The sequence below is a fragment of the Drosophila kikkawai genome, chromosome 2L (assembly GCF_030179895.1).
Source record: "Drosophila kikkawai strain 14028-0561.14 chromosome 2L, DkikHiC1v2, whole genome shotgun sequence".
Taxonomy (NCBI): domain Eukaryota; kingdom Metazoa; phylum Arthropoda; class Insecta; order Diptera; family Drosophilidae; genus Drosophila; species Drosophila kikkawai.
The window spans coordinates 11,583,976-11,607,663 of NC_091728.1; the positions used below are offsets into that span (position 1 = coordinate 11,583,976).

The 23,688-nt window shown below is 38.4% G+C and overlaps 5 protein-coding genes across 14 annotated transcripts in view; 1 reads left to right on the forward strand and 4 right to left on the reverse strand.

Moving 5' to 3' along the window:
* LOC108082788 (uncharacterized) lies at nt 1–7,019 on the reverse strand. Of its 3 annotated transcripts, none has more exons than XM_041776120.2 (2): nt 6,908–7,019; nt 1–732 (listed from the first exon to the last, which is right to left on the reverse strand). In XM_041776120.2, the coding sequence occupies exon 2, from the start codon at nt 724–726 to the stop codon at nt 1–3; it is 726 nt and encodes a 241-aa protein (XP_041632054.1). In that variant the 5' UTR covers nt 727–732; nt 6,908–7,019. The 3 variants fall into 3 exon arrangements, with proteins under 3 accessions (XP_041632054.1, XP_017033823.1, XP_070139469.1); XM_017178334.2 differs by lacking the exon at nt 6,908–7,019 and adding an exon at nt 4,143–4,280; XM_070283368.1 differs by lacking the exon at nt 6,908–7,019 and adding an exon at nt 801–870.
* On the reverse strand, nt 1,054–7,027 carry Alp12 (Alkaline phosphatase 12). 2 transcript variants are annotated; one of them, XM_017178333.3, is made up of 2 exons: nt 6,908–7,027; nt 1,054–3,125 (listed from the first exon to the last, which is right to left on the reverse strand). In XM_017178333.3, exon 2 carries the CDS (start codon nt 3,079–3,081, stop codon nt 1,288–1,290), a length of 1,794 nt encoding a protein of 597 aa, XP_017033822.1. In that variant the 5' UTR covers nt 3,082–3,125; nt 6,908–7,027; the 3' UTR covers nt 1,054–1,287. The 2 variants fall into 2 exon arrangements, with proteins under 2 accessions (XP_017033822.1, XP_017033821.1); XM_017178332.2 differs by lacking the exon at nt 6,908–7,027 and adding an exon at nt 4,143–4,278.
* Nucleotides 4,506–23,688, forward strand: part of Pax (paxillin) — a 24,991-nt gene continuing 5,808 nt past the window's right edge. Inside the window, exons 1-7 of one of the 7 annotated variants that reach the window (XM_017178327.2) lie at nt 16,225–16,265; nt 18,949–19,138; nt 20,058–20,230; nt 20,296–20,491; nt 20,641–20,782; nt 20,858–20,949; nt 21,024–21,172. In XM_017178327.2, the coding sequence (XP_017033816.1) occupies nt 19,054–19,138; nt 20,058–20,230; nt 20,296–20,491; nt 20,641–20,782; nt 20,858–20,949; nt 21,024–21,172 (837 nt within the window). In that variant the 5' untranslated portion in view covers nt 16,225–16,265; nt 18,949–19,053. Of the gene's footprint in view, nt 4,648–11,290; nt 11,447–14,392; nt 14,418–16,224; nt 16,285–18,948; nt 19,139–19,798; nt 19,845–20,057; nt 20,231–20,295; nt 20,492–20,640; nt 20,783–20,857; nt 20,950–21,023; nt 21,173–23,688 lie in introns of those variants that run through there. The other 6 variants (XM_017178331.3, XM_017178325.3, XM_017178329.3 and 3 more) reach the window with 6 other exon arrangements.
* On the reverse strand, nt 11,507–12,455 carry LOC108082790 (C-type lectin 37Da-like). Its single transcript, XM_017178335.2, has 2 exons — nt 12,323–12,455; nt 11,507–12,175 (listed from the first exon to the last, which is right to left on the reverse strand). The coding sequence occupies exons 1-2, from the start codon at nt 12,411–12,413 to the stop codon at nt 11,706–11,708; spliced, it is 561 nt and encodes a 186-aa protein (XP_017033824.1). The 5' UTR covers nt 12,414–12,455; the 3' UTR covers nt 11,507–11,705.
* On the reverse strand, nt 12,614–13,364 carry LOC108082791 (C-type lectin 37Da-like). The gene is made up of 2 exons (XM_017178336.2): nt 13,229–13,364; nt 12,614–13,163 (listed from the first exon to the last, which is right to left on the reverse strand). Exons 1-2 carry the CDS (start codon nt 13,317–13,319, stop codon nt 12,694–12,696), a joined length of 561 nt encoding a protein of 186 aa, XP_017033825.1. The 5' UTR covers nt 13,320–13,364; the 3' UTR covers nt 12,614–12,693.

A 23,688-nucleotide genomic window follows, 5' to 3' on the forward strand; every position in this document is an offset into this window, starting at 1 on the left:
TCAAGGATTCTTAAAATACTCATGATAGTATTTATAATAGTTTTGTAGGTAACCAGGAGGTCCATATATTTTGAATTCGCTGTTAATTAGATCACTTATGAGGAAGCTCAGGTTCGGGCACTGCTGGGCGAGATCCTCTGGGGAGAACGGCAACGGGCCAAGGATTGTGATGTGGATGAGTCTCAGGGATGGCACACTGTTGAGTATTCTAGGCTGCAGATAAGAGTCTCCAGTCTGATTATTAACATGCAGCAGAGCGAGGGCTTTCAACTTATCGGCCGATTCCAAGAGCTGTGCTATCTGGTAGTCCCGCACATCGCAGTGACGCATGTCCAAAAAGAACAGCGAAGGAGCCACACTTTGAACGGTGGCCAATATATCGGGTGACCATTTGGCATGGTCCAGTTTCAGAGCGCGCAAACGTCGGCTCTCGGAGGCACCTTGGCACAGCGGCTTTAAATATCGCAGAGTGTCTTGGTCCTTGGTTGAGTAGCCGACATTGATGTGAAGGCTGTGCAGGTGGCGACCCAAGGCTATCATCAGATCTTCGTGAAAATATGGAGGCAGTCTCATGCTGAACTCTAGCTCTTTAAACCGATGGAGTTGTCTTTCAATGGCCTCATCGAAGCGATTGTGAATTTTTCTGTATAAAGGCAGCAGTTCATCCAGTTTAAAGTTGAGAAATATGAGATCCAGGCAGTCATCATGCAGTTGTAGCAAGTCCATTTTTAACTAAAATATAAGACAGATTAATAATTTATTTTAAAGTAATATTTTGCTTACTTTTAAACAGACCCAACCTTTTAGATCGAGCAACGTTTTAAATTTCTTGTGCATACGTTTGATTTATTTTCGTTTGGCCATTTAGATAATGAAATCGGTCTGATAATATAAACTGCAGTTCATATAGAATATTTAGCATTTATTCTTTCTTTTTATACTTATATTAAGCGTAAGATTTAAACGAAAGTCCACATGATTTATTTTGTAAAGTTAGCATCTTGGTATGTAGATTTTGTTTGTACTTCCAATGTTTTAAGAAAGTCAAATATATCAGCTTTTCATTATAACTTTATTTTTATTTAGTAATTCAATAACATTTCTTAATATTACAAATTCATTTTTATATTAAGGGATTAAATAGGGATTCCTCTTGCTATTGACGAAACCAAAACCTTTTCTTATTCTAGCCCTAAATAATTTAATCCCTGATTTTAAACTTGGCAAGTAGTATACATTTCTTAAGATTTCTTCTTATATTTCATCTTATTTCTTAATATTTCAAAATTAAAGCGGCGTCAGCTCAGCCAGTGTCTCAACTATGGAGCTGTCTCGGAAACGTCCGATCCTCAAGGCATAAGAAATGGCGTGGGCCACGTAGCTCTGTTCGTGCACTCCGTGGAACAGGTAGGACATGGCACCTTCGGCATGGATTGTCACATCCGATCCGCCATGTAGGTTTTCATCCGTATTGATGGCGGCCTGCTGGGTATACTCCCAGTCGTGGATATCGCTTTCTGCAGGATTCTTTCGCTTTTGAGTGCTAGGATCCACTTGGAATCCTTCGTAGCTGGTGCCATAGGTGAGTGTGGTATAGGATGTCTGTTCAGTCTTTGATGTTCCCGCCAGTCCCAATATGCTGGAGCCCCGATCCGGGTGCCCATTGATGGTCAGGCTGTGTGAATGATCGGCGGTCACGATGACCAGTGTTTCGTCCAAGCGGTCCGTTGACTTCAGGAACGAAAGGGTGGACTCCACCGCTGTACTGAGTTCGAGAACTTCGTGAAGGGCCTTGCGAGCCTTTCCCCGATGATGGGCCTGATCGATTAAGCCGGCTTCGACGACAAGCAGAAATCCCTTGTCACTGTTTCCCAGCACCTCGAGAGCCTTGAGGGTCATATTCGAAAGTGACGGCATTCCGGACTCACCTCGATCACGCTCGTGATCGTACATAAGATGTCCGTTGGCAAAGATGCCCAGAAGGTAGTCGACCTCCTCACCTTTGAGATTCCATAGCTCCCGATTGTTTTGGATGACGGCATGTGCCTCTCCCGCCTCTTCCTTCTTCCGTCTCCAGTCCTTGATAAGATCTCGGCCATCTGCTGACTTGCTCGCCCAAGTGTCCAAGGGATCGGCCTCCGAGTGGCTGACATTCGACACAAGCATTTGACGGCCCCCGCCCATGATCACATTGATGTTCTGACCCGTGGGCAGTTCGACTAGCTGACGGGCAATGTCTATGCAACCCTGATCCCGGGCCTCTGGCGTCATTCCTGTCTCACATTCCCAGCGACGATCCGGCACATGGGCATAGAGAGCGGCGGGAGTGGCATGCGTTACCCTGGTGGTTGTCACGAAGCCCGTTCGCATTCCGTCCATCTGAGCCCATCGCAGGATCGTCTGCACGTGGTGGTCCTGCTGCAAGGAGGCGGTGCAGTTGCCCAGAGGCACACTGGAGTCCACGCCACCCGTCTCGTAGTTAACCTTCACACCGCCAAATAGAGCTGTAGCCGTCGAGAAGGAATCCGAAACTTGTTTGTCCGCGCAGTACGTCTTAAGTAGTCCCATATGGGGGAAGTGCTCCCAGCTGAGCAAACCCTCCTCCTTGAATCCATAGATTCGGGCTGCAGTCACCGTATTAGGACCCATTCCGTCGCCAACAAAAAGGACAACATTTTTGGCCCGGCGCCGATTAAAGTCCCTAGAAACTGCTTTCTTAAGCTCCTTGATTCCTAGGTCGTACCACTCATGCTGCTCCTTGGGTAACTCCACCGGCCAATAGGTCACCGTGTCCATGTCGCCCACATCTTCAGCCATTTCATAGTGCACCACAAAGCCAATACACATGGCTGTTATCAAGAGGCAAGAAAATACGAGCGACATGATGAAGAATCTGGACCTAAACCATTTTGATGGGGGCTCCGCATTGCTGCCGTCGAATTTGGTTTCTTCGGTTCCGCTGGAGCTTCCGGTTTCCACATTATTCCTGGCACTGAGGTCCACTTCATTTAGTTGCACTTCGGTCATTTCCACATCGCTCAGTTTCCGGATCTTTCTGTTTTTGATCGGTGTTTCAGTCATGTCTCCTTCTCACGTCTAGATCGGCTGCCTAATCTTTATACAGACTGAAAATGCGAGATATATTGCAGATTGTTAACTAATCATTGTTTACCACAGATAAAACAGCAATTTATAGACAGATAAACGAAACTGGCAATGAAATTCTCAGTATTTTCAGTGGGTTTTAAATTATAAGACTGAGGCAGCAGTTACGAATTTTGTAAGGGGAACATTTAATTACAGTCCATCTTCCATACCTTAAACTTAGCACTTGCATTATATATATTAATTAATTGTTTAATTTTATGGAGACAAGTTAATGATATTTTTAATATTTGGTAACGGGAAATAAAATAAAAATTATATTTACAAAAGTGAGGTTCTTATTTAAATCGTTGTAGGAAAAATCCAAAAAAAGTTTTTAATTATTTGAAAAAAGGCAGTGGCCCAGTTTTTAATAAAATGGCATTTAAATAAATTTATGAAAAGTACATATGGGAAAATATCTATATAAGAGAAAATGTATAGTAAATATATAACACAAGATTAACCCAGAAGTTCTAATAATTTTTCTTTTCTTTATATTTAAACAAAAAAATTTATTATTTATGCACTTTCCAAAGTTGACTTTTCTTATTTGCTTTATTCGCTTTTTGGAAAATTTTAAAAGGATTTATATAGCCACTGTCTACTGTAGTTGTGAACTAGTGAATCTGTGGTTCCCCAACCAGTGTTGCTAAGTTTTCGGTACAGGACGTAGCTAAACATATCTGTAAGACAAATCAAATAAAAATAGACAGAAAATATGTATGGTAAAATCTTAAAATAAAACAATAATAAGGTGAATTACAAAAATATAATTTAGAAGTTCATCAAGGATTTATCTTAATTTTGTTTTGAAATTAATATTTAATTGTGGAAAAATAGCTAAGCTTGCTTCACTGTCCCCCATCCGATAGCTTCCACCATTCCGGCTATCGATAACCAGTCAGCTGTTCGCTCTCTCGCGCTTGCTCTCCGCTCTCCAACAACTCTCAAACAAATAATGCCTAAAATAACGAATAACCCTTAAATTAACACACCTTTTTGTGGCCACTAGGCTTCAAAATGTTTTCAAAACTGCACAAGGCTGGAAATATGCAATTCTAATGCAAACTGGCCCCAACAACAGCTGGAGAAACATCGATGTATCGATGTCACATCGACCTTACTTCCAGCTCTAGATTGGGGGGTATTGTTTATGGCCGCTCCACCGCCGCTCCAAAACCGAAGTGATTCATATAAAACTCGTCTCCGAATCGCGGCGAAGAGCGCGATTACTGGCCAACGGCTCGAATTAGTCTCGATCACACAAGCGAACGTCCAACTCCGCGAATCCGTACGCGAGCCACGAGTGAAAAGTGTTTGCGTGGACCACGGTTTTCTTTCCCGTCTTCAATCAAAATCAATTAGCTGCGCGTGTGCCTGGGCCGAAAACTGAACTGAACCAGAACTAGCCCACTACCGTGAGCATTCCAATTTGAGAGCAGCCGAAGCACACGCACACATCGGCCCGCCGAGGGAAAAGCAACGCCATGGACGACTTGGGTAAGTCCGCTTTTTTTCGGAGGAAAACTTCCTCAAAACATTCCGCAGCCACCGTACACACACAGAGACACGGCGAACTTAAGCTCCAACTTCAAGGTCGGTCGTTAATTGGAGTTAATTAGCATGCTGCGAAGGTGTGTAGAGTTGGCCGCCAGGTGGCGACACCTCTGGGCCGGAAATCTCTCGGATGAATAATATTCGGTACAGTGAAACGCGAGTAGAAGCAACTATGGCGCTGAGCTTCTACACAAAAATACTTAATACTAAAACAATTAAAATGGTTTTTATATAGCAGAAATAAGAATGCGTAAAAGAAAATTGCTAATTTAAATATAAATATAGAAATATTAGTAGAATGGTTATGTACTTTATATTCTGTATATTTGTTTTCTAAAAATAATACTGTTTAATAATTCCCCTAATTTCCCAATTCTTATCTCAGACGAAGGAACATTAATCATTATATAAAATAGTATTTACGTGCCGCTTTATTCTTGATGATGCATACCAAGTGACATCTTATCGCTACCCGTAAATACTACTAAATTGTGTATATTTGTATGTTAATTGGGAGGTGGCCCCTTCCGCACCTCATCTCACACACCATTTAATACGATTTGCATTCCTTGCACTTTATGATTTATCCGCATTCCTGGAAACCGAATGTATAACTTCGAGGCCACCACTTCCCGCATGTGAGATCATTCACTATTGCGGCATGAGGGCGTGGCTTCGGTTAGCTGCCAAGCTCACCGAACCCTTGGACGTTCAGTGAATGATCTCGGAGAGCCATCGAGCCGGCTTTATTTGCTTTCTTTTGCTGCCACACAGCACACTTTTAGTCATCATCAGCGAAATAAAAGTGTATCTGCCATCTCTTGGCTTCGTTCTCTTTATGACACAATTCTTTGCTGTTTACAGTCCCGTGGAGTGTCTTCTGATAAAGCCACAAATGCAGCCAACTATCTCCATACATACGTATGCTTGTTTGTATATAAGTGGATTTGGGTAATCTTGTTTTTTTTTTCTGGTCAGACATTCTTGAGAAATGAGTAAAGGCCAGGTCGGTCACAAACACCCTCGACAAATTCCAGCTGACCGGCACTCCACCTCAGCACAGTGGTCTGAGACCTATTTGAGAACTGATTCTATTAGATTACTTCCCTTCCTATCTTGTATTCATAAAATGCCAACGACAAATAAACTCTACATTAATGACAGGTGTAGTTTAGGTAGAAGCTTTCTAAAGATTTCGTTCCTATATGTTCAGATTTCTTGTCTACTTGTTAAGGTTGCATGAAAAAGCATATAAAGAAAATATTAAGAAAATTTAGTTAAAAAAGCTAACATAAACAGGAAGTTCAAATCCCTGTCGTACTTTTCGAGAAGAACATACCATGTCTTTTTGTTTGCAGCATAATTCAGAGCGTGGTCCAAATAAGTATATACTCTCTGATATTTATTTATATTTTTTTTGTTTTTAATTTAATAAATTATTTAAACGCTTATTGTGTATAGATTAATATAGAGCAGTGCGCTCTTAAAAAAAACCCAACAAACCAAAAAACCTCATTTCCATTGTCTGCATCTCGATTTTCTTGTCTCAGCTTCAAGCTAAGGAAATTCGACTCTTAACAAGATCGTTTATACAGGAAGTTGGGGCTTCAGCTCCATCTTGATCTCCTGCTTCAATTGCATCAATTTTGCGGCTATTAGCGAGTGCGCGCCCACTTCATCGGTGGCTGCCCACTCGACACGCAACCACTTTTGTTCGTGTTGCGTGTGCGCACTGTAACAGCGGTTGACTCGGCAGTGTTCCCCCGATGAAAGGAAATGTGAAGATCTGCCGAGATCGGTTGAAGGTACTGCTTCAACTGAAGACTGCGATCAGAAATACGCACAGTGGGCCATTACGATTTCTATAGTTTTAGTTTAAATAAACAAATCTCTTAGGGATCGCAAAGAATGTTTAACTCTTTATCAATTTTGAATATGATATAAAAATTAATCATCCATCAATCTAGACATCTAGAACCTAACCTTGTTTTTTAGTTTTAGAGCCATAAACTAATTTAAGCAGATAGATATACTTAGGTAAAACAGATAAAAGAGATATTTATGGAAAATTAATTAATATTATAAATGATTCTTGTATCTAATCTATATTTTAGGGACTTAATTTGGAACTGTAGTTTAAAAACTTACTTCATTAAAGCCATTTAAAGTTAAAGGTAAACTTATTACTTTTTTTAAGACTCACGCTAATTATATTATCTCTTCGAGGCGTCGTTATCGGCCAGATTTAAGCACACTGCTCTCACTCAAACAAAAACAAAACAGAGAAAACGGGCGAAAATATTCCTCGACAGTTTCCTTTTCCCACTTGCGGTCGAGATGCTTCAGTCAGCCGCAGAGAAATGCGAAATGAAAAGCCACTCCACAAGCAAGACAAAAAGCTACTTTTGTTGCGATTATTTTGCTCTCTATTTGTCTTGCAATCTCTTTGCTCTCTTAGCACTCTGAAAACAAAGCCCAGCCAAAATGAATACAAAAAATAACAGAAATATAAGGATTATAAATAAGGCTGTTAAAATTATTAAGTAAAAAATATTGTCATACATTAAATCCAAATAAATGTAGAACAAGTAAAGGTAACAGCTTCCAGAAAATATTTTTTTTCTAAGTTGTAGTTTTTTCTTTTAATATAGGGTTATGTATGATTTCACTAAGAAGATATTGTTTTCACAAATAGGAATCTCTTTTACAAGTTTAACTTAAATTTGGCTAAAAAAGGTATTATAAACATTGACATTTTAGCACATCATTAATAAAGTTTCTTTAATTTGTTTTTAAGCTTTTATTTTATGAGAATAATCTATGTTTAAATAAATATATCAATTTAATCAAGTTAAATTAATCTCTTTTATCAATTTAAAGAGAGAATTTTTAAAATCTATCAAACATTTTGTTAAGTGCACTTTGTTTACCTACTCTCTCAAACATTGGAGCTCTCAAGCTTTCCCTCTCTGCGCTCTTGGGGCGCGAGATCCAGAGAGCCGGAGAGCGAGCGTTGTCTTCTAATGGAGCCCAAGCACTGGGTCCCCAATTGGATTTCAGTCGATTGGGTCTGTTTCTGTTTCGGAGACGCGGACGCAACGCGCGCATTTCTCAGTCTCTCCGATTTCCGAGTCTCGGGTCTCTGTGCTCCGTTCTCCTGCTAAAACAATAACAAAATATGTGACAAGGCAACAAACAGACTGTCAAAGTGCAGGCAAAAGTGTGGAGATAACTCGCAGGAAAAAATAAAAAACAAAAATAGGTGCGAAATCGAGGCGGGAAAAGCTGATGAAAAATCTGTGGAACTGTGCTGGTGACAATACATACTTGTGCAGGTTGAAGCGTGGGAAACTGCTTACTTCGCGCGCAGGAAAACTCACCTCAAAAAAGTTGACAAACAGCTGAAAGATAGCAAGGAGCTCAGAAGCCCAGATAAAAACGATAAAAGTGGAATGCCAGTGGCTGCTAAGTAAACCCCCATTCATAGTGGAATTTTGTCAAGATTAATGGATCCGTGTCACTCGCCTTAAGATTCTGCTAATTCTTGGCAAATCTCCGCGCCAAGATGTTTGAAAAACATTTCGATTTCATTAGCATTTCCCACTAATTATGGAACTAATTATCAACGGACGAGACATTCAAATAGATGAGGTATTTGCCCCGATCTGGCGGAGCAAAGAAATTCGGTTAGCCCCATTCATTTTCGAGCGGATTAAAGTCGTGGGCGGCTGTGATGGAAATGTTGTTTTGGTCTCTGTTCGTTTTTCCGTTTTCTGGAGGGGAAATGCTCGCAATAGAATAACAATAACAATAACAACATGGTACAAAAGCAATTAAATTGTGCCCACTTAATCTATTAAAATTATGACATTTTTCACATATTTCAAGCACTCGAAACCAAGTGCATTCGCAGAGAGGGGAACTTCCGTTCTCTACTCGTAAAAGTATCTCGGGTTACGACAGCAAATGGAAATGCTGGAAAATGATGTAAACTCGCCGGACAAAGTGCTCACAAATAAATATTTTTCTGTATGAGAAGCGCTTTCGTTTTCGGTTTTTATTTTCTATTTTTCGAATATCTTTGTATCTTTCTGATACGCTTGGTTTGCGGCCAAACAGCTCCTCTCTTTGTGTCTCTCCCGAAGCGATCTGCAACCACAAATTATATAGCAATCACTGATCTCCAGAAGATTGGCGGTTTCTTCCACCGCAAACTCGAAGCTTATTTTAGTCTCAGCTACTTAGCACCTTCTGGCTTGGCATTGCAATGAGTTCATCGCTAGTTTCTATTGTTCAGCAAGTTCCCCTAGACTTATAAAGAGCATATTCTCTTTCCATGTTCGATTCTTATCGCCAGCCAAGTCATATAATTTCAATTAGTGTTTGTTGTTTCTATTGGCTCTCCTGATCGGGGCTTTTGAAAGATTTCGAAATGTATAATTGCTGCTGACAGAGACTTGTTGCGTAATAAAAAGCCAGAATTTGATGATGCACAAAGGAACAAGTTTAAAAAGTAAACAATGGAATATTATTTGGATTCTTGGTTTTTTGGCATTTTATTTTGTGTGTTTTTATGAGTATATAACATATGTTTTAAAATACTCTATACATCCTCAATCATTTAGGCATATCTTCCACACAAATTTCTCATAAAAAAAGCCAAAAGATACTTTTCTAAAAGTGAGTCTCTTCCAGAACTAAATCAATATAGCCCAATCAATATAGTCTTCCATTTCCAATCATTGACCAATACCCTAATCAGTTCAACCCTAATTTGATCATCTTGTAGGCACTTCCCTAGAGACACATTATCTTATCTTAAGACTCCAAACAAAATTTAGTGCGCTTGAAAGCCTTAGCAGCAAAGTGTGAGAGATACAGTTTTACAGCGGCGTAAATTGGCCAAGTTTATTGACGGACCTCTCACAGGAGGGACATTGGATTAACCGCCTACATTTTCGTCGGCCTTTCTTTTGGCCACGCATCGCATTTTCACCTTTGCGCCTTCAGCAAGGTCAACACTCGCATTCACACACATTTTATCTACTTACTAATAAAATATTTATATTGAGATCGCGGCGATCGGCCGACGCTCGATAGGTTGGAATTTCCTCTGGCCGGCGCTGCGAAAGAAACGGATCCGTGCCTTGGACTTTTAAATATAGAAGGAAGGCCCGCCGAAAAAAAAAAACAATTGCCCACAATTTTCGGCCCGACGTCATCCTATACACCGACTGAGTAATGCCTCAGGTGTGGAGGGAAACTGATTTGCTATGCACAGACCTGGAACGAAAGCAAGTTTTCTTCTTTTTTAGCCTTTCTTTTGGCAACGTCTTGCGGAAATCTCTCGTCGTAATTTCAATTAATTTCCCCATTTTCCCTAGTTCAGCCCTCTCTCCCTTCATTAGACGACCGAAACGTCGCCTTTGATTTGCTAAAAGTGCTGTTTTTCTTCTTTTTTTTCGCCGGTCCGATATTTTTAGTTGGCGATCATGGTGTTGACGTAATTTGGCAACCTTGATTCCCCTTCCCTCCCACCGGCTTCAGTATTTTTGGCTTGGCTTGCTTTGTTTTTAGTTTGTGAATTTATGTTTATTATTTTTTACCTTTTTTCAATGTGTCGTTATGTGTTTAAAACAAATGTGAAATGTGGCCTGCATGTTCATTTTGGTATTTTTATGATTCCATAAATCTGTCTTCCCAGATCGTTTGGATCAACTTGATCTGGTCTACTATATCTGCAGGCCATCGTAAATTTTGTTAGTTTCATAGATCATCCATTGAAATTCACCTACACATTTTGGATTAGGAGGGAGTCAGCGGAGTGAATGTTTCTCGGGCATCTCTGTTTTGGTTTTCTCTTTCGGTGGCCTCCGAGCTAATTTATCGATCGTGTTGCTGCCTTTTTGATCTTTAGATCACATAGATTATAAAGACTTCTTGTCGAGCTTCTTTATAGAGATCTACCTTGGATGCAGCCAAGATCTAACAATCAAAGCCAACAAGATTCCATTTGATTAGTGATTTGTCGGTGATTTATTGTCCGTGTCATGTTTAGGATAGTAATACTTATGATTGTTAAACGTAATTTTCGAGCTTCTGGTGTTATGAAGTGGCTACATGTAAAGCCTCCTCCCTCTGTTTCACATACCATCAGCGATCATAAGCAAATCCCCATCATCCAATTCCGTATTTTATCAGTCCCAGTCAATTAATAGAATATTTCGAATGCACAAAGCACTCCCTGGGCAACAATTTTCTACATTAAATCACTTGGACTTCCACTGGGGGCAGGAAACTAGTTTTTTTTTTTTTTTTTGTATTATTTTCTTTCTGGGTACTGGGGCAAAGCTCTGATAGACAAGCAAAGACAACGACGACATCGACAACGACAACTACAACGACTCCTCTGACAGGCTAACTCAACGCAAACAAAAACGAACAAATCCGTCGTCGAGCCCCGAAATGCCAAAAATAAAAATGCGCTTATAAATAATTCAAATGAAACTGCTTTTTGTCAATCGCAGCAAAATAACAAAAACCAAAATCTGAAGACTTACAAAATATATATTAAAATGTCACTAAACAGTTCCTAGATTAATCATTAGTATTTTAAATAAAATCCGTGAGCATTGAAAGTGAATCTCGACCGGCATCATGGATAGAACAATGTACGGCAAAATTGATCCGGGTGCGCGTCAACCTTATCGCACGGCCCGCACTAAAGGCATCCTACCAGGCTGTAAGTATTCGCATTGAAGATGTTACCAACAGAACGCAAATTATACGCAAAAGTTAATAATTTGAATAATTAATTGAAGTGAATGCACGCGAGGCTTTCATTTTATTTTCGACTGACAATAAAGTATATAGTACATATTTTTTTAGATGTTGAAATATAGTTACATACCCGGTAAGCAAAGCTCTGTAGCTTAAAAATGCAAGCTTGTTCTGCTTGTTCTAGGTCGTTTACGATATATATTAAAATTTATTGAAGGTCTTTATTTCCATACAAGAATAGAAATAGTTTCCTGTTTGGGAGCTTCGCAAACATATTTAAATAGGCTGTTACCATCGTTACTGCAAGGACGATCGTTGAGCTGAATGTCCGTTGAATCCTTGTAGATGTAACCCAAATGTATGCAATGTTCTTTTCCTCCAGCATTATCTGGTTGCCTTGGAGCCCATTTTTTGATATCTATCGGCTGAGCATTGGAAAACCAATTGTGTTTTCCAGTTTTGCCTAGGTCGTTGCCGGAGGTCCAGTGCTCTGTGCGTTCTCCCTTGCCTTTCAAATACCCAGAAATGGCGTCAAACTCTTCGGCGGTCTCAAAAGTCACCAGTTCGGCTCCCAATTTCCGGCAATTCTCATATCCAATGTACCAATTCACTCTCTCCGCTCCAAAATAATAGTAACCATCATTGATCTTGACAAAAGGAGTCGAATCAATGGCCAATTTTAATGGATTTCCTTGAAATATATGAATTTAGAATAGGGTTTCATTCCTGGTTTTGTCTTTCAAGTACAATATGAAGTACAATATGAATAGTTAAACGGAATATGTAATTGTAATTACTTTGGATTTATCCTAAATAAAAATTCCCTGCAAATACTTACCAGGACTCACAACGACCGAGTGTTTCTCACTTGTCCATCCAAGGCTCAAATGAACCAGGAGGAAAATTAGTTTAACTGCCACCTTCTGCATTGTGTTGCAAACTGATGCGTTTGAAAAGTACTGTCAGCTTATTTATACTCTCTGTATTATCTGGCTGCTAATTACTTGCTGTAGGAGTAAATTGACTGTGTGGACTGTTCTTATGATAAGAAAAGAAGACTTGATAAAATGTGATTAAACTTTCTTCCAGGTATTTGGAATTGCGGCGGGTGTAATTGACTAAACCAACATTTAATTAGTAACCGTATTTACTATCTCATCCAGGATAGTGTATTTATTTTTAAATATAGATTAGGTAAATATTTGCAATTTACTTCCACACCACAATTGATAGGGTTTCTAGTTTAGGTGCCTCACATATATACTTGAACAAACTGTTGTTGTCCTGGGCGCAAGGCCGATCGTTCAGCTCGAATTTCTTGGAATTTTGATATATGTAGCCCATGTGGATGCAGTGCTCCCTCTGGCCAGCATTATCAGGCTGATTGACTGCCCACCTAAGAGTGCTGATGATTTGGCCACTGGTGAACCACTTGTGGGTGCCCGTCTTTCCCAGATCGTTACCCGAAGTCCAATAGTTCTCACGGGAATCGTTGGCCATCAAGTAACTGGCAACGAAATCGAACTCCGCGTCTGTCTCGAAAGTAACTAGTTCGGAATCCAGCACCCGGCACTTCTCATAGGCCTCATACCAGTTCAGAGACTCCCTTCCAAAAAAATAGTATCCATCGTTGATTTTGATAAAGGGTTCTGACTTGAGGACAGCATTAATGGCATTGCCTAAAAATAAAAACCATTTTTAAAATAAATTCACATTGTATTAGGTATTTGAAGTAGATATTTACCTTCATTTATTTGAATGGTGAACTTTTCATGACCCCAACTAACTTTTGTACTGGCCAGCAATACAATAAATATAACAGCAGACTTTATCATTTCTGTGGAAACTGAACCAAACCCAAAGAGCGAGCACGCTTATATACAGCAAGTAGAAGCACTCAGTTTTCAATTAACATTGCTAATTTGTAGCTTATTCCACTTGTTTTGTATGTTTTTTTTAACGTTGAAAATGTTTAATTTGAGCTGACTGAATGTTATTGATAAGGTCGTTTTTATTTAGTATATACATAGTTAAATACAAATGTATGAATTCTTAAGAGAATATGATTAAATTGGTTTAAACTCGAAAAAGAAACTGGGAATTATATTTGTTAAAATTAACTAAAGACATTCTTATTTTGTTACAAAGATGATATTAATCTATTGAAACTCTGGTAATATTAAATATTATTGTTGGACACATTTAATATTTATTTTTGGAAACAAATTGAAATTCGTTTAGCTCAAATAATAAAGCCTACTTTTAGGCAGAAAATAACATTTTTATAATTTATTAAAAGTAGCTCTCTTTGCGGCTGTTATTTGGTTATTGAATATTCAACAAGTCTCTCCTCAGAAATAGGTATAAAGCTTAACAGCAACAAAAAGTAATGTAAACAATTGTAGTATCTCAATCGCAACGGATGACGTAATCGTTACATTATAAACTTACAAGATGCTTAGCTGTTCCTGTCTGCCTTTTCCGTTTTTATTTCACACCTTTTATTCACTCAAAAAAAAAAAAAAAATAAGAACAAGTTTATAATCTTTAGAGCTTTACTAAAATGTAATCCCTTAAAGCTACATAAATTAATAAAGTAATAATAGCATACAACATTATTTTCTTTAAAATTTAAAATTGTATTATTTAATAATATTTTTTATATTTACATTTAGAAAAAGTTAGAATTTAAAAAAAAATCTATTATAAATATTTACTTAAAGTGTAGTTGCTTAGTTGCTTTGTTTACATCTGGCCGGAGTAATGTTAATTGCACACAGACAAACACCTCGCTTGCATTAGCATCGGATTCTCCAGTTGTCAGCACTCGATTTGAATATTCCCAATTCAGTTTGCATTGCGCCGTCGAGCGGTATTCATCGTATTCAATTTAATAAGTAAATCACACAACCGGCCAAGTGACATGAAAATCGGTAAGCGGCAATCTGTCGAGTGTTGTGGCGTGGGACTCGCATTACAATCGTTGGTAGTCGCTGACCTTACTACGCGCTTCATTCATTAGATCATTAGATCATTGTTCCCATTGAGATCCGAGTATCGGCAGTGGGCGTCAGTGGTTTCCATTCGATTCGTGTTCTATTTATTGCCAGACACGACACTTTGCCATCGAATATGTATAATCTGTGTGGATAAAGTGCGTTTCGCAATGATAAGATTAGCAAATACCTCGCAAGAATAATACATGTGTGTTTTCTTTCGGAATTATGTGTATTCATGTATAAAAAAAGTTCTATAAATAAATACAGTCTTTAGTTTTTGTGATAGCATTTTCCAAAATGTTATCTCAAAATCAGCATAAATACAAATATATTTCTTTTACAAAGATTGTAATAATACTTTTCACCCTTGGATCACAAATGAATAATGTCGTTAAGGTTTTCATACTCTACATTTTTAAAATAACGCAAATTTTGATTTAGTTTCTAATTATTTTGAAACTGAGGGTTTATTTGATCAAAAATATTACCTTAAAAACTTATACTTCTACTTTAAGGGAAGCGGTTCTACGCGAATTTCTTTCTTTCCACAAAAATTATAAAAAGATTTTGATTTTGTTTTAAATCTATAATTAATATGTAGGCTTTATGATAAATTTTTAAAACTTTTCTGCCTTGTTAGCCAGACATATCATAAACTTAAAGTTTCGTCTTGTAGGTCACCTTTGGCTATATACACCTGTTTGGGTTGGCATTACGCAAGTTATTCTAATTGCCGAGGTGATCGCCTCAGGGCATCTAAAACCCGATTGAGATTGATTGCTCTGGTGGTTGATCTCATAGGTCGGCCTGGGCGGATACTACGGAAATTGGAAGCCTGAAGTTGGGCGGGATCCATGGCAACCACGGCGATAAGGTAGAACCCGTTATGCGGCTTTTCAGTTGACACAGGTCGTGGCCATCGGTTTGTTTTGACCGATAATCTCTTGTATTTGCTCAAAGATCAATTGAGTCAAAGCAACGACGCAAACCGAAAAAGATCAAAAAAATACAATACGACTAATTTCCAACAAAAGCTTTAACAATTTGCTGCCATTTGTTGCTTTTGTTGTTCTACTACTAATTTTAGTTTTCGTTTCAAAGTCAAGTGATTCATTCACCCACCGAAAAAAAACAAAAACACAAACAAAAACATAAAACAAGAAACAAAAGCAACGCACTCAAAAGTAGAGAGTGAAAAGCGTGTTGCTAAAGGCGGACGCCAGGTGGCGTCGCAGAGAATGGGACCCAAACGCCTACACAACAACAAATGGCAATAATTACCCAACACCTCCTGTTTGCTCCTCTGTTTCTGCTGAGCTCCAACTGTAAATGTTTTGTAACTGAGCGTTAGAGTTTCACTCAAGTGGCGTCGCACAGTGGCTCTTTTGCTCAAATCATTTGAGTAGAAATACTATGCAAAATCAATCACTTTTGATTATTTATTTTGAAAAGTAAACTCCAATTATTATGAATTATTTATTAACATTTATAAATACAAGTTATAAATATTATATAAAAATCTATAAAAACTTAAAATATTAGTTTTTAATAGCCTGAATACTTCCCCATGAAAGGATAGCATGAAATCCCTTTGTTGCAACGAGTGTTCAACAAAACAAGCAGCCACTGTGCGTCGTCGAGTGAGTATGCTTTGAGTGAAATTAGCGAGGGAGTGGAATCGAGCGCGCGCAGCTTCAGCGGCGTTTGTTGTCGAGCGTCTTGTTCAGTTGCTTTTAAGATTTTGCCGAGCGAAAATAATTCCTGTGCCGCTGCTGCTCGTGTGTGAGAAATTCGTGCGAATGTGTGTGTGTGTGTGAAGAATTTAATTAAGGCAACCGCAATCGATCAGCAGCATCGCAACAAAAACAGCAGCAGCAATAAACCGCAAACAAGCCGCCAAAATGAAAATCGAAAGTGCTCCCCAAAACGAGTCAAAACAGAAAGAGGCGAAGCAGCAGAGAAATATGTAACAATGTCAACAACAATTGCGAAAGGGAGAGCGTCGGCCAATAACAACAATTCGCGAGTGACTTGACCTGCTCTCCCACCCACGCTCTTCGCTCCCACTCTCTCAATCTCTCCTTCGCTGCAGTTGTCATTGCCATTTCAACAGCTGTCACGAGCTGCAACTATTCCTGCCCCTGTCCCTCTCCTCGCCTTCAACTCAAAACTGAGTCCGAGTTGCAGTTTTCCTAAGTGCAACTCCGGCATTGACAAACAGTTTGAGTTGTCCAGCTGCCAGCATTTCTGTGGTGGCTCTTAATTGATTTTAATTGCATTTTAATCAAGCCAGCCAGCTGCCTCTGCCATTGCACTCTATGAATCTAATGTGTGAAATGGCTTTTTAATGAAAAGTTCCCTTGTTAAGGTCTTGAACAACCCAAACAATTTATAGATATTTTATTAGAGAAGTATTTTTTAGATTCCGAAACCGAATCTAAATTCTCTATACTCACATGTTCTTTATAAGATTTTTTCTGAGGACCCTTTAAAATATTTGTATGACAAATATAATTTATAATCGAATCAATATTTTAATCAATTAAAATTCTCAGAATATTTGGTGTTCAAACCAGGGTCTAAAAAACAGTTTAAAACAAACCACAAGCGATTTAAAAGAAAACGTTATTGGATTTGGGATAACATTAACATTAATATTAATAACCTTTAGTAATGCTTTCATCTTTGAAGACTAATAGTCCCTTATTATCTTATTTTGAATTGATTTTGATGATTAAGACAGTTCCATATTGCATCTTTAATATTCTTTAGTAAATCGTTTCTATATAGCTTTGACATTTAATTGCTCTAAAAATGATAAACCAAGATGATTAATGGGAATTCTACCAATTTGGGATTATGAATTTAAAAATCTAGCTCTGCTTCTTTGTCGGTCTTTCCCCTGTGTAGACGTTGACCCACTGAGGCGTGACGTTCTGATAACCCTGCCCTGTCCTATTTATAGACGCTCCCCTTCATTTGCCGCGAGGAAACTCATGGGGAATGGGCGTACAGACCTCACATATGATGAATTGAACGCCTTTCTCGTCAACCACATGTTCGATCTTTCAATTTTGGACTATTTTTAAATTTATTGCGAAATAATTTGGCTGATTTTCTTGCCCAATAATGCAAAATGTTTTCGAATATAAAATCGAGCATCGCCGCCTCTGGTGCCTTCTTGATGTTTTCTTACATACTTGTTATGAATTCGCTTGCCAAAATGTATAAATCGCGTCACACCTTATTTTGCTTTATATAACTCATATACATATTATTGAGTTTAATGTTGAGTGTTTTTTTTTCTTCTCACCGTTCTATTTTCTCGTTCTCTTTTGGCATTGGCCCAGTTACAGGTGTGCCTTTTCCGCACTTCCCTTCCCGCAGAACTTATGAACTCTTGGGTGAAATGTTCAAGTTTGTTTGATTTATTTTCCGGCCTTATGGCTTAATCGCCGGCTGTCATGTCTTTCTAGTGTTTTAGCGATTGTTGTTGTTCCTATTTCATGGGCAGGTCAAATGAATGGCGTTAAGTGCGATTATATGACAGCAGAAACGGCGCGACATCCGAAAGATACTTTCGGCTAGCCTCAAAGCAAGTTGGAGCCTTAGGCTTAGTGCACAGAGAGAAATGAACCTTACTAGAAATCTAATTAAATTTTAATTTAATATTTGACACAAAATTGAAAACTGTTAGCCCAAATGGTCAGCCATCTGGAGCACGATAATCTAAAGACTATTTAAATCGAAAGCTTATTTAAAGCTTCCAAATATTTATGTATGCTAATATACATATATGCGCAAATGAACTTAAGAAAATCAGAAATTCTCAGCAGGTTGTTATGCGTCTTTTTTATTTCTTATAAAAAACCATAATTTATTTTAAATAATTCAGAATTCATCTAATAGACGTATGTTAAGTACTCTTTTAGAATTTTTTGACATTTTTCCCACTCTATTCCAAGGCGCCATTATCATATTTAAGATACATACTTCCCCATTCCCGCTTGACTTTAGCTGATTTAAATATAATGCAAACAACATTAATTTGATCAAATATTTTGTCTAAAAAAAATACTCACACACCGGCAGTTATTATGGCATCGAGTGGATGCGATATTTCATGACTTGGTGCGATTTTTGGCCCGTTCGACAAGTTCGTCCCACCTAAACTGAATCAAAAAACTGTGTGTAGACGTCCCTGTCTCTTGTATATACTTAGATTTCTATGTGTATGTTATGATCAGTCTGTGTTTGGCTAGTTTTGACTGCAGTGTGGGTGTATCTTTGGTCTGACTTTGCTTGGTCCCGGAGCTGATTGAGTTTTTAGTGCTTTAATTTGGTCAGTTGGCAACTGAACTTTCGGGTTCGTTACCTGTAACCAGCTGATGTTTGTTGCTGTTGCCGTATGCTGGATGCTGTATGCCGTATCGGTCAAATTATTTAACTAAACTACCGTTTATAGTGGTCTTTAAAAAGTCGAATTTCGCATACCACAAAGGCAATCGAGTGACAGACAAAAACGAACCATATCGATCCCATCGATTCTGGCCAAATTTAGTGCGTGAAAATGTCTTCAAAACTGATATCATCGTCGTTCCACAGTTCGCCCCTCAGCGACTGCTTCAAAGTGGGCGAGTTCGAGAGACGTTTGGGTAAGTTTGGACGCGTGACGCTATGTTCGATGGGAGCAAGTGCAGCGTGGGCGTTATAGGGTTAATGATGGAGTCTCTGCAGATCGAGTGATATGTACTATTCAAACTGTGCGGGGGATCAAGGTCAAGGGCAAGGTAGCTTTCACTGGGGATGCTGCAGCGGCAGTTATTAATGGGAAAAAGTTTTTATCATCCAAAAATGTATTAATAAGATTTTCGTTAACATTCAACCTGTCCCTAAATTATCGGAAATTTATTTATTTAATGTGACAGAAAGATAAAGAAACTAAAAGTCTCTAACTATAACCTTCAAGAACATTAAACTGTATTTTCTTCCGCCTTGGATAACAAATTATACATCCAATGTGCTGAGCTTATTATCGCCTCCGAAACAAGCTTTCAATTCTTCCCCAGTGACAATTAGCCGGGACACGAACCGAAGACTAAACCTATGAAATCATTTCCAGTATTATTGGGCGATATCTTGCGAGACAAAAGAAAACAAATAAAGTGTTATCAGAAACTTTGGCTGTGAGATATGTGCCAGCTAGCGAAGGTAAATGGCAACGGAACGGGATCTCCGTTCAGTTAACAACGGGCTATGCGTCACAATTGCAGTGACAGGTGCTACTAGCTAGGAATTTATAAGAGAGAATAACCGGAAAAACAATAGCCATGGCCAACTACGGGGATTACGACAATTTGGGTAGCTATAAAAATCTGCAATGAACTTAATAGGTTAACAAAAGTGATGTTTTAAACATAAATGCATAAATAAATGCAATATACCTTGAGTAAAGTGAATAAAAAACGATCTAATAACCAACAATGCATATATAAAATATAGAATATACAAAAATAATTAACATTAAGACAGTACATTACATCATTAACATTATTTTTGTTATCTTCTTTATAGATGCTCTCCTAGCTGATCTGCAAAACAGTGTGCCAGGTCAACCCCAGCAACCTCAGTCGCAATATGGTACTGTGCAGCCCAAGCAGACGCCACTGCATCAACAACAACAGCAGCAGTTTGTGGACAACACTCCAGGCTATGGCAGTCTCAGGGGCAAGGCCCAGCCTCAGGTGGTAAGTACTTACTACCAAAAATGTTACGAAATCAAAACCAACTAAATTAACGTAATCTTTTGCAGTTCCAAGAGCACTACAGCGTAGAAACACGCTCCCCAACGGCCACAGGCGACTTTAATGGCTCCTCTGCTGCACCCGGCTATGCCAACCAGGGATCCTTGCCACGCCAGGCGGCACCTGGGGGCTCTGGACTTTCCGAGCTGGACTCACTGCTGCAGGATCTACAAAATGCTCGCTACAATGGGGCTGAAAAGAAGGGTGAGCACAGAAAAACAAAACTAAAATATTTTAAAAGTTTAAAAAAGCTTTTAAATCCCTTATACCCTCCTCTCGTATCCCTCTTTATTATTTTTAAAAGAAATATCTAGTTGATATTAATTAAATGTGTCTTTTATTATTATCCGTAGATATCGATGTGCCGGTTAACTATAGCACTCCAGTCTCGAAATATAATACATACAACAGCTATGCCACCGTGGAGGAGCGTCCCACCATGGACAGCCTGCTTAACGAATTGGACAATGCTCACATTTATGCCGTGCCCAATGGGTAAACACTATACAATGATAATCCCCACCTGCGGACGCAAAGATTAACTGTGTGACTTTTTTATTATTTCAACAGATCTGCACACAAATCACCAACGCCCGGGCGCCATGTCACCATCACTGTATGCGAAACAAAGACGGAGAAGCTGACGGGTCCCGATGGACCAGGTATATATTTACCATTTCCCCCTTATTTCCCTGGTTCAATTTTAACCGATGTGCTCTTCTCTTTGCGTTTGCAGTTGGAACGGTGGAGGAGCAGATTGTGCAGCAGAAAGATTCGTATACACCCAACCATGCGTTGCCCGGTCAACAGGTTGTGCATCAGGCATACACGTCACAGGCCACCAAGGAACTCGATGACCTCATGGCTTCACTGTCTGATTTTAAGGTGAGTCATAAAAAGTTACTGAGAAAAGAGGATTGCAGCACTTAAATTGTTTACTATTATTGAATTTAAAATAGTGCTGAATATTTGTGCCTAATAAGCTTAACTAGCGTTCTTTCTTTATAAAAAAATACTGCAGAAAAGAGGATAAGGAAATTAGAATAGGAAGACTAGGAAAAGAACTAAGTATATTTTTTTTATGAATTCTTTATATACTAGGAAAAAGTATAAATTGAAACCGCTAGTTAGGAGATTCATTTATATAGAAATTCTATATCAATGCTACATTCACATAAGAATGTCTCTTGATATTGATATTAGGATTATATTTTGACTAGACAGGGTGTATTGTATTGTATTGATAAATTTATATTAAGCTAACGTACCAAAATAATCGGAAGGGCTAAAAATTAAATAATCTAACGTTTTTCGAACATATCGATATAAATCGTTTTTTTTTTCGATAGATGAATGTTAACTATATACTGTTGTTTAGGTTGATATATCATCTTAAACTTTTCCCCTCAATATGAATACCTATTTGACGATATAGATATATTTAGAACTCTTTTGTTTAATTTTAAATATTGTACATACAAATTTTAATTCAAAAACCAAACTATTCTGCGTGTTATTCTGAAATCTTTTCTCTTGTCTATTGTGAAATACAATATTTGTCAATGATTTGCTGCGAGCATCACAAATCATTTACCTTTTCCACCTGTCGGAGTGTTACGCTCACTTTGAACAGCGTCAGAACGAATTGCATGTGGCCAAAAGGCTTTGTACTTTTTCTTGGGCATCGCCTACCTTATTCTGCTCATTTTGCTATCTATGCGGATGATATTTTTAGCAGACGACACCCCAGTGTGCTCGGTTAGATTGGGCTTGTTCTTGGTAATAAAAACCATAAAATGGACAGATTTATCATCGCAAATCGTGTGACGCCAGGCAATGGTGCGAATCTAATGACACGGCCGATCCATAGGTACACCGTTCCCCATGCCCATGAGGCCCACTAAAGATCCCTTAGAGCAAAAGTCGCTGAGGATGCGAGAAAGATCTTGACTTTGACATCTTCCAACGCAATTTGAAGGTGGATGAATATCGGGTATAGTTTAATGGGCAACATAAATTGACTCTGCTAATGAAGTCTGATTATGGTGGCAAGCATTTATGTGAGCCATAGTGATTGTCACATTTCAGCGATTTATTGCACACGGCGCCAAAATATTTAAAGACACCAGATTTCCCCATCCCGCCCCTTATTTACATACATATACCCCAATATTTCTTTATTCTATCCGGATCTCATTAAGCCATCGATCAATTTTGGTGGCAATCGAGTAAACAAAATATTCATTGCACATCTCCTTTAAATGTATACATATGTACATATAAAAAAAAAACATTGTTTCCGTTGATTTGGATTAGCCTGTTGTCGGCGTTCGGCCCTGCCTCGTTTTCTCACATGTCTGACATTTGTTTTTAGAACTTTCGGACATCTTAAAGAGAACGCCTATGGGGATGATGTATCTTAGCAGATGTCTTTTGCATTTCATTCCGTATTTTTTTATGCCTTTTTTTAGCTTGCCTTTTATGAGCTCGTTTAATATACTGCAGTCCTCCGGATGCCCGGTTCTTTCATTGTATTCATAAATTTGTGCCAAGGCTGGGGGAAAGTTTCCTTTTATTGAAAATGTCCTTGGCTCAGTTTGTTAATGGAAGACATCAATCACTGGGTTGAAAAATGCATTATATTTAAATGGGAAACCAATTTAAAAGGAAGAAAAAATAAAAACACATTTAATTTAGAGCTGCTAGTAAAATAGTATAAAAATAGTAAATAGTTTAGTATATAATAGCGAAATTCAAGTTCAATTTTTGTCAACTTTTTTCAAGCCCAATGCTAAGCATTGTTTTTTTTTTATTATTAAATTGAATCTGAAATCTACATTTTACCTTAATATATATATTTAGATTTTAAATACTTTGTGCCAGATGTATTTAAATACATTTTTGCCGTCTTAGTCCAAAAGATTTATTGGCAATATTTTTAATTTGATTATACGTTTTGACGTGACGTTTAGCATCGTTTTTATTTAAGGGAACATTTTTGTTTAAGTTTTAAACTTGCTAATTTATTAAACGATTTGGATTTAACGAAAACGATTCAACTCGATATTATTGATATTTTCAAGTACTTTTGTCATCACCATATAGCTAGAAACAAAAGACCTTATCCGAAAAATGTCAAGATGTCAGCAGGGAATGCGGCAAATTGTCAGTTTGTCGCCAAGTTATTTGACTCGCATTAATTAATAATTAATTACTAAGTGAGGAATATTTTCTGCACACTGTTGGCAATCGATTTGATGGTCATCGTTGCAACAAAATTAGCTCGCAGACACTTAATGGCCAAGCAGAGAAACAGAAACAAGGGGAAGTCCCCCCGCCGAGTCTAGAATCTTTTGAGTAAATTGCAATTCAATGTCATTGACGAATGGCAGCCGTGCATA

Bases quoted from the DNA above. Each gene is read 5' to 3' on its own strand.
- LOC108082790 (XM_017178335.2), bottom strand. From the start codon at position 12,413: ATGCAGAAGGTGGCAGTTAAACTAATTTTCCTCCTGGTTCATTTGAGC. The intron at 12,176-12,322 runs GTAAGTATTTGC...ATATATTTCAAG, and splicing joins CTCGGTCGTTGTGAGTCCTG to GAAATCCATTAAAATTGGCC.
- Alp12 (XM_017178333.3), bottom strand. From the start codon at position 3,081: ATGACTGAAACACCGATCAAAAACAGAAAGATCCGGAAACTGAGCGAT.
- LOC108082788 (XM_041776120.2), bottom strand. From the start codon at position 726: ATGGACTTGCTACAACTGCATGATGACTGCCTGGATCTCATATTTCTC.
- LOC108082791 (XM_017178336.2), bottom strand. From the start codon at position 13,319: ATGATAAAGTCTGCTGTTATATTTATTGTATTGCTGGCCAGTACAAAA. The intron at 13,164-13,228 runs GTAAATATCTAC...TTTTATTTTTAG, and splicing joins CACCATTCAAATAAATGAAG to GCAATGCCATTAATGCTGTC.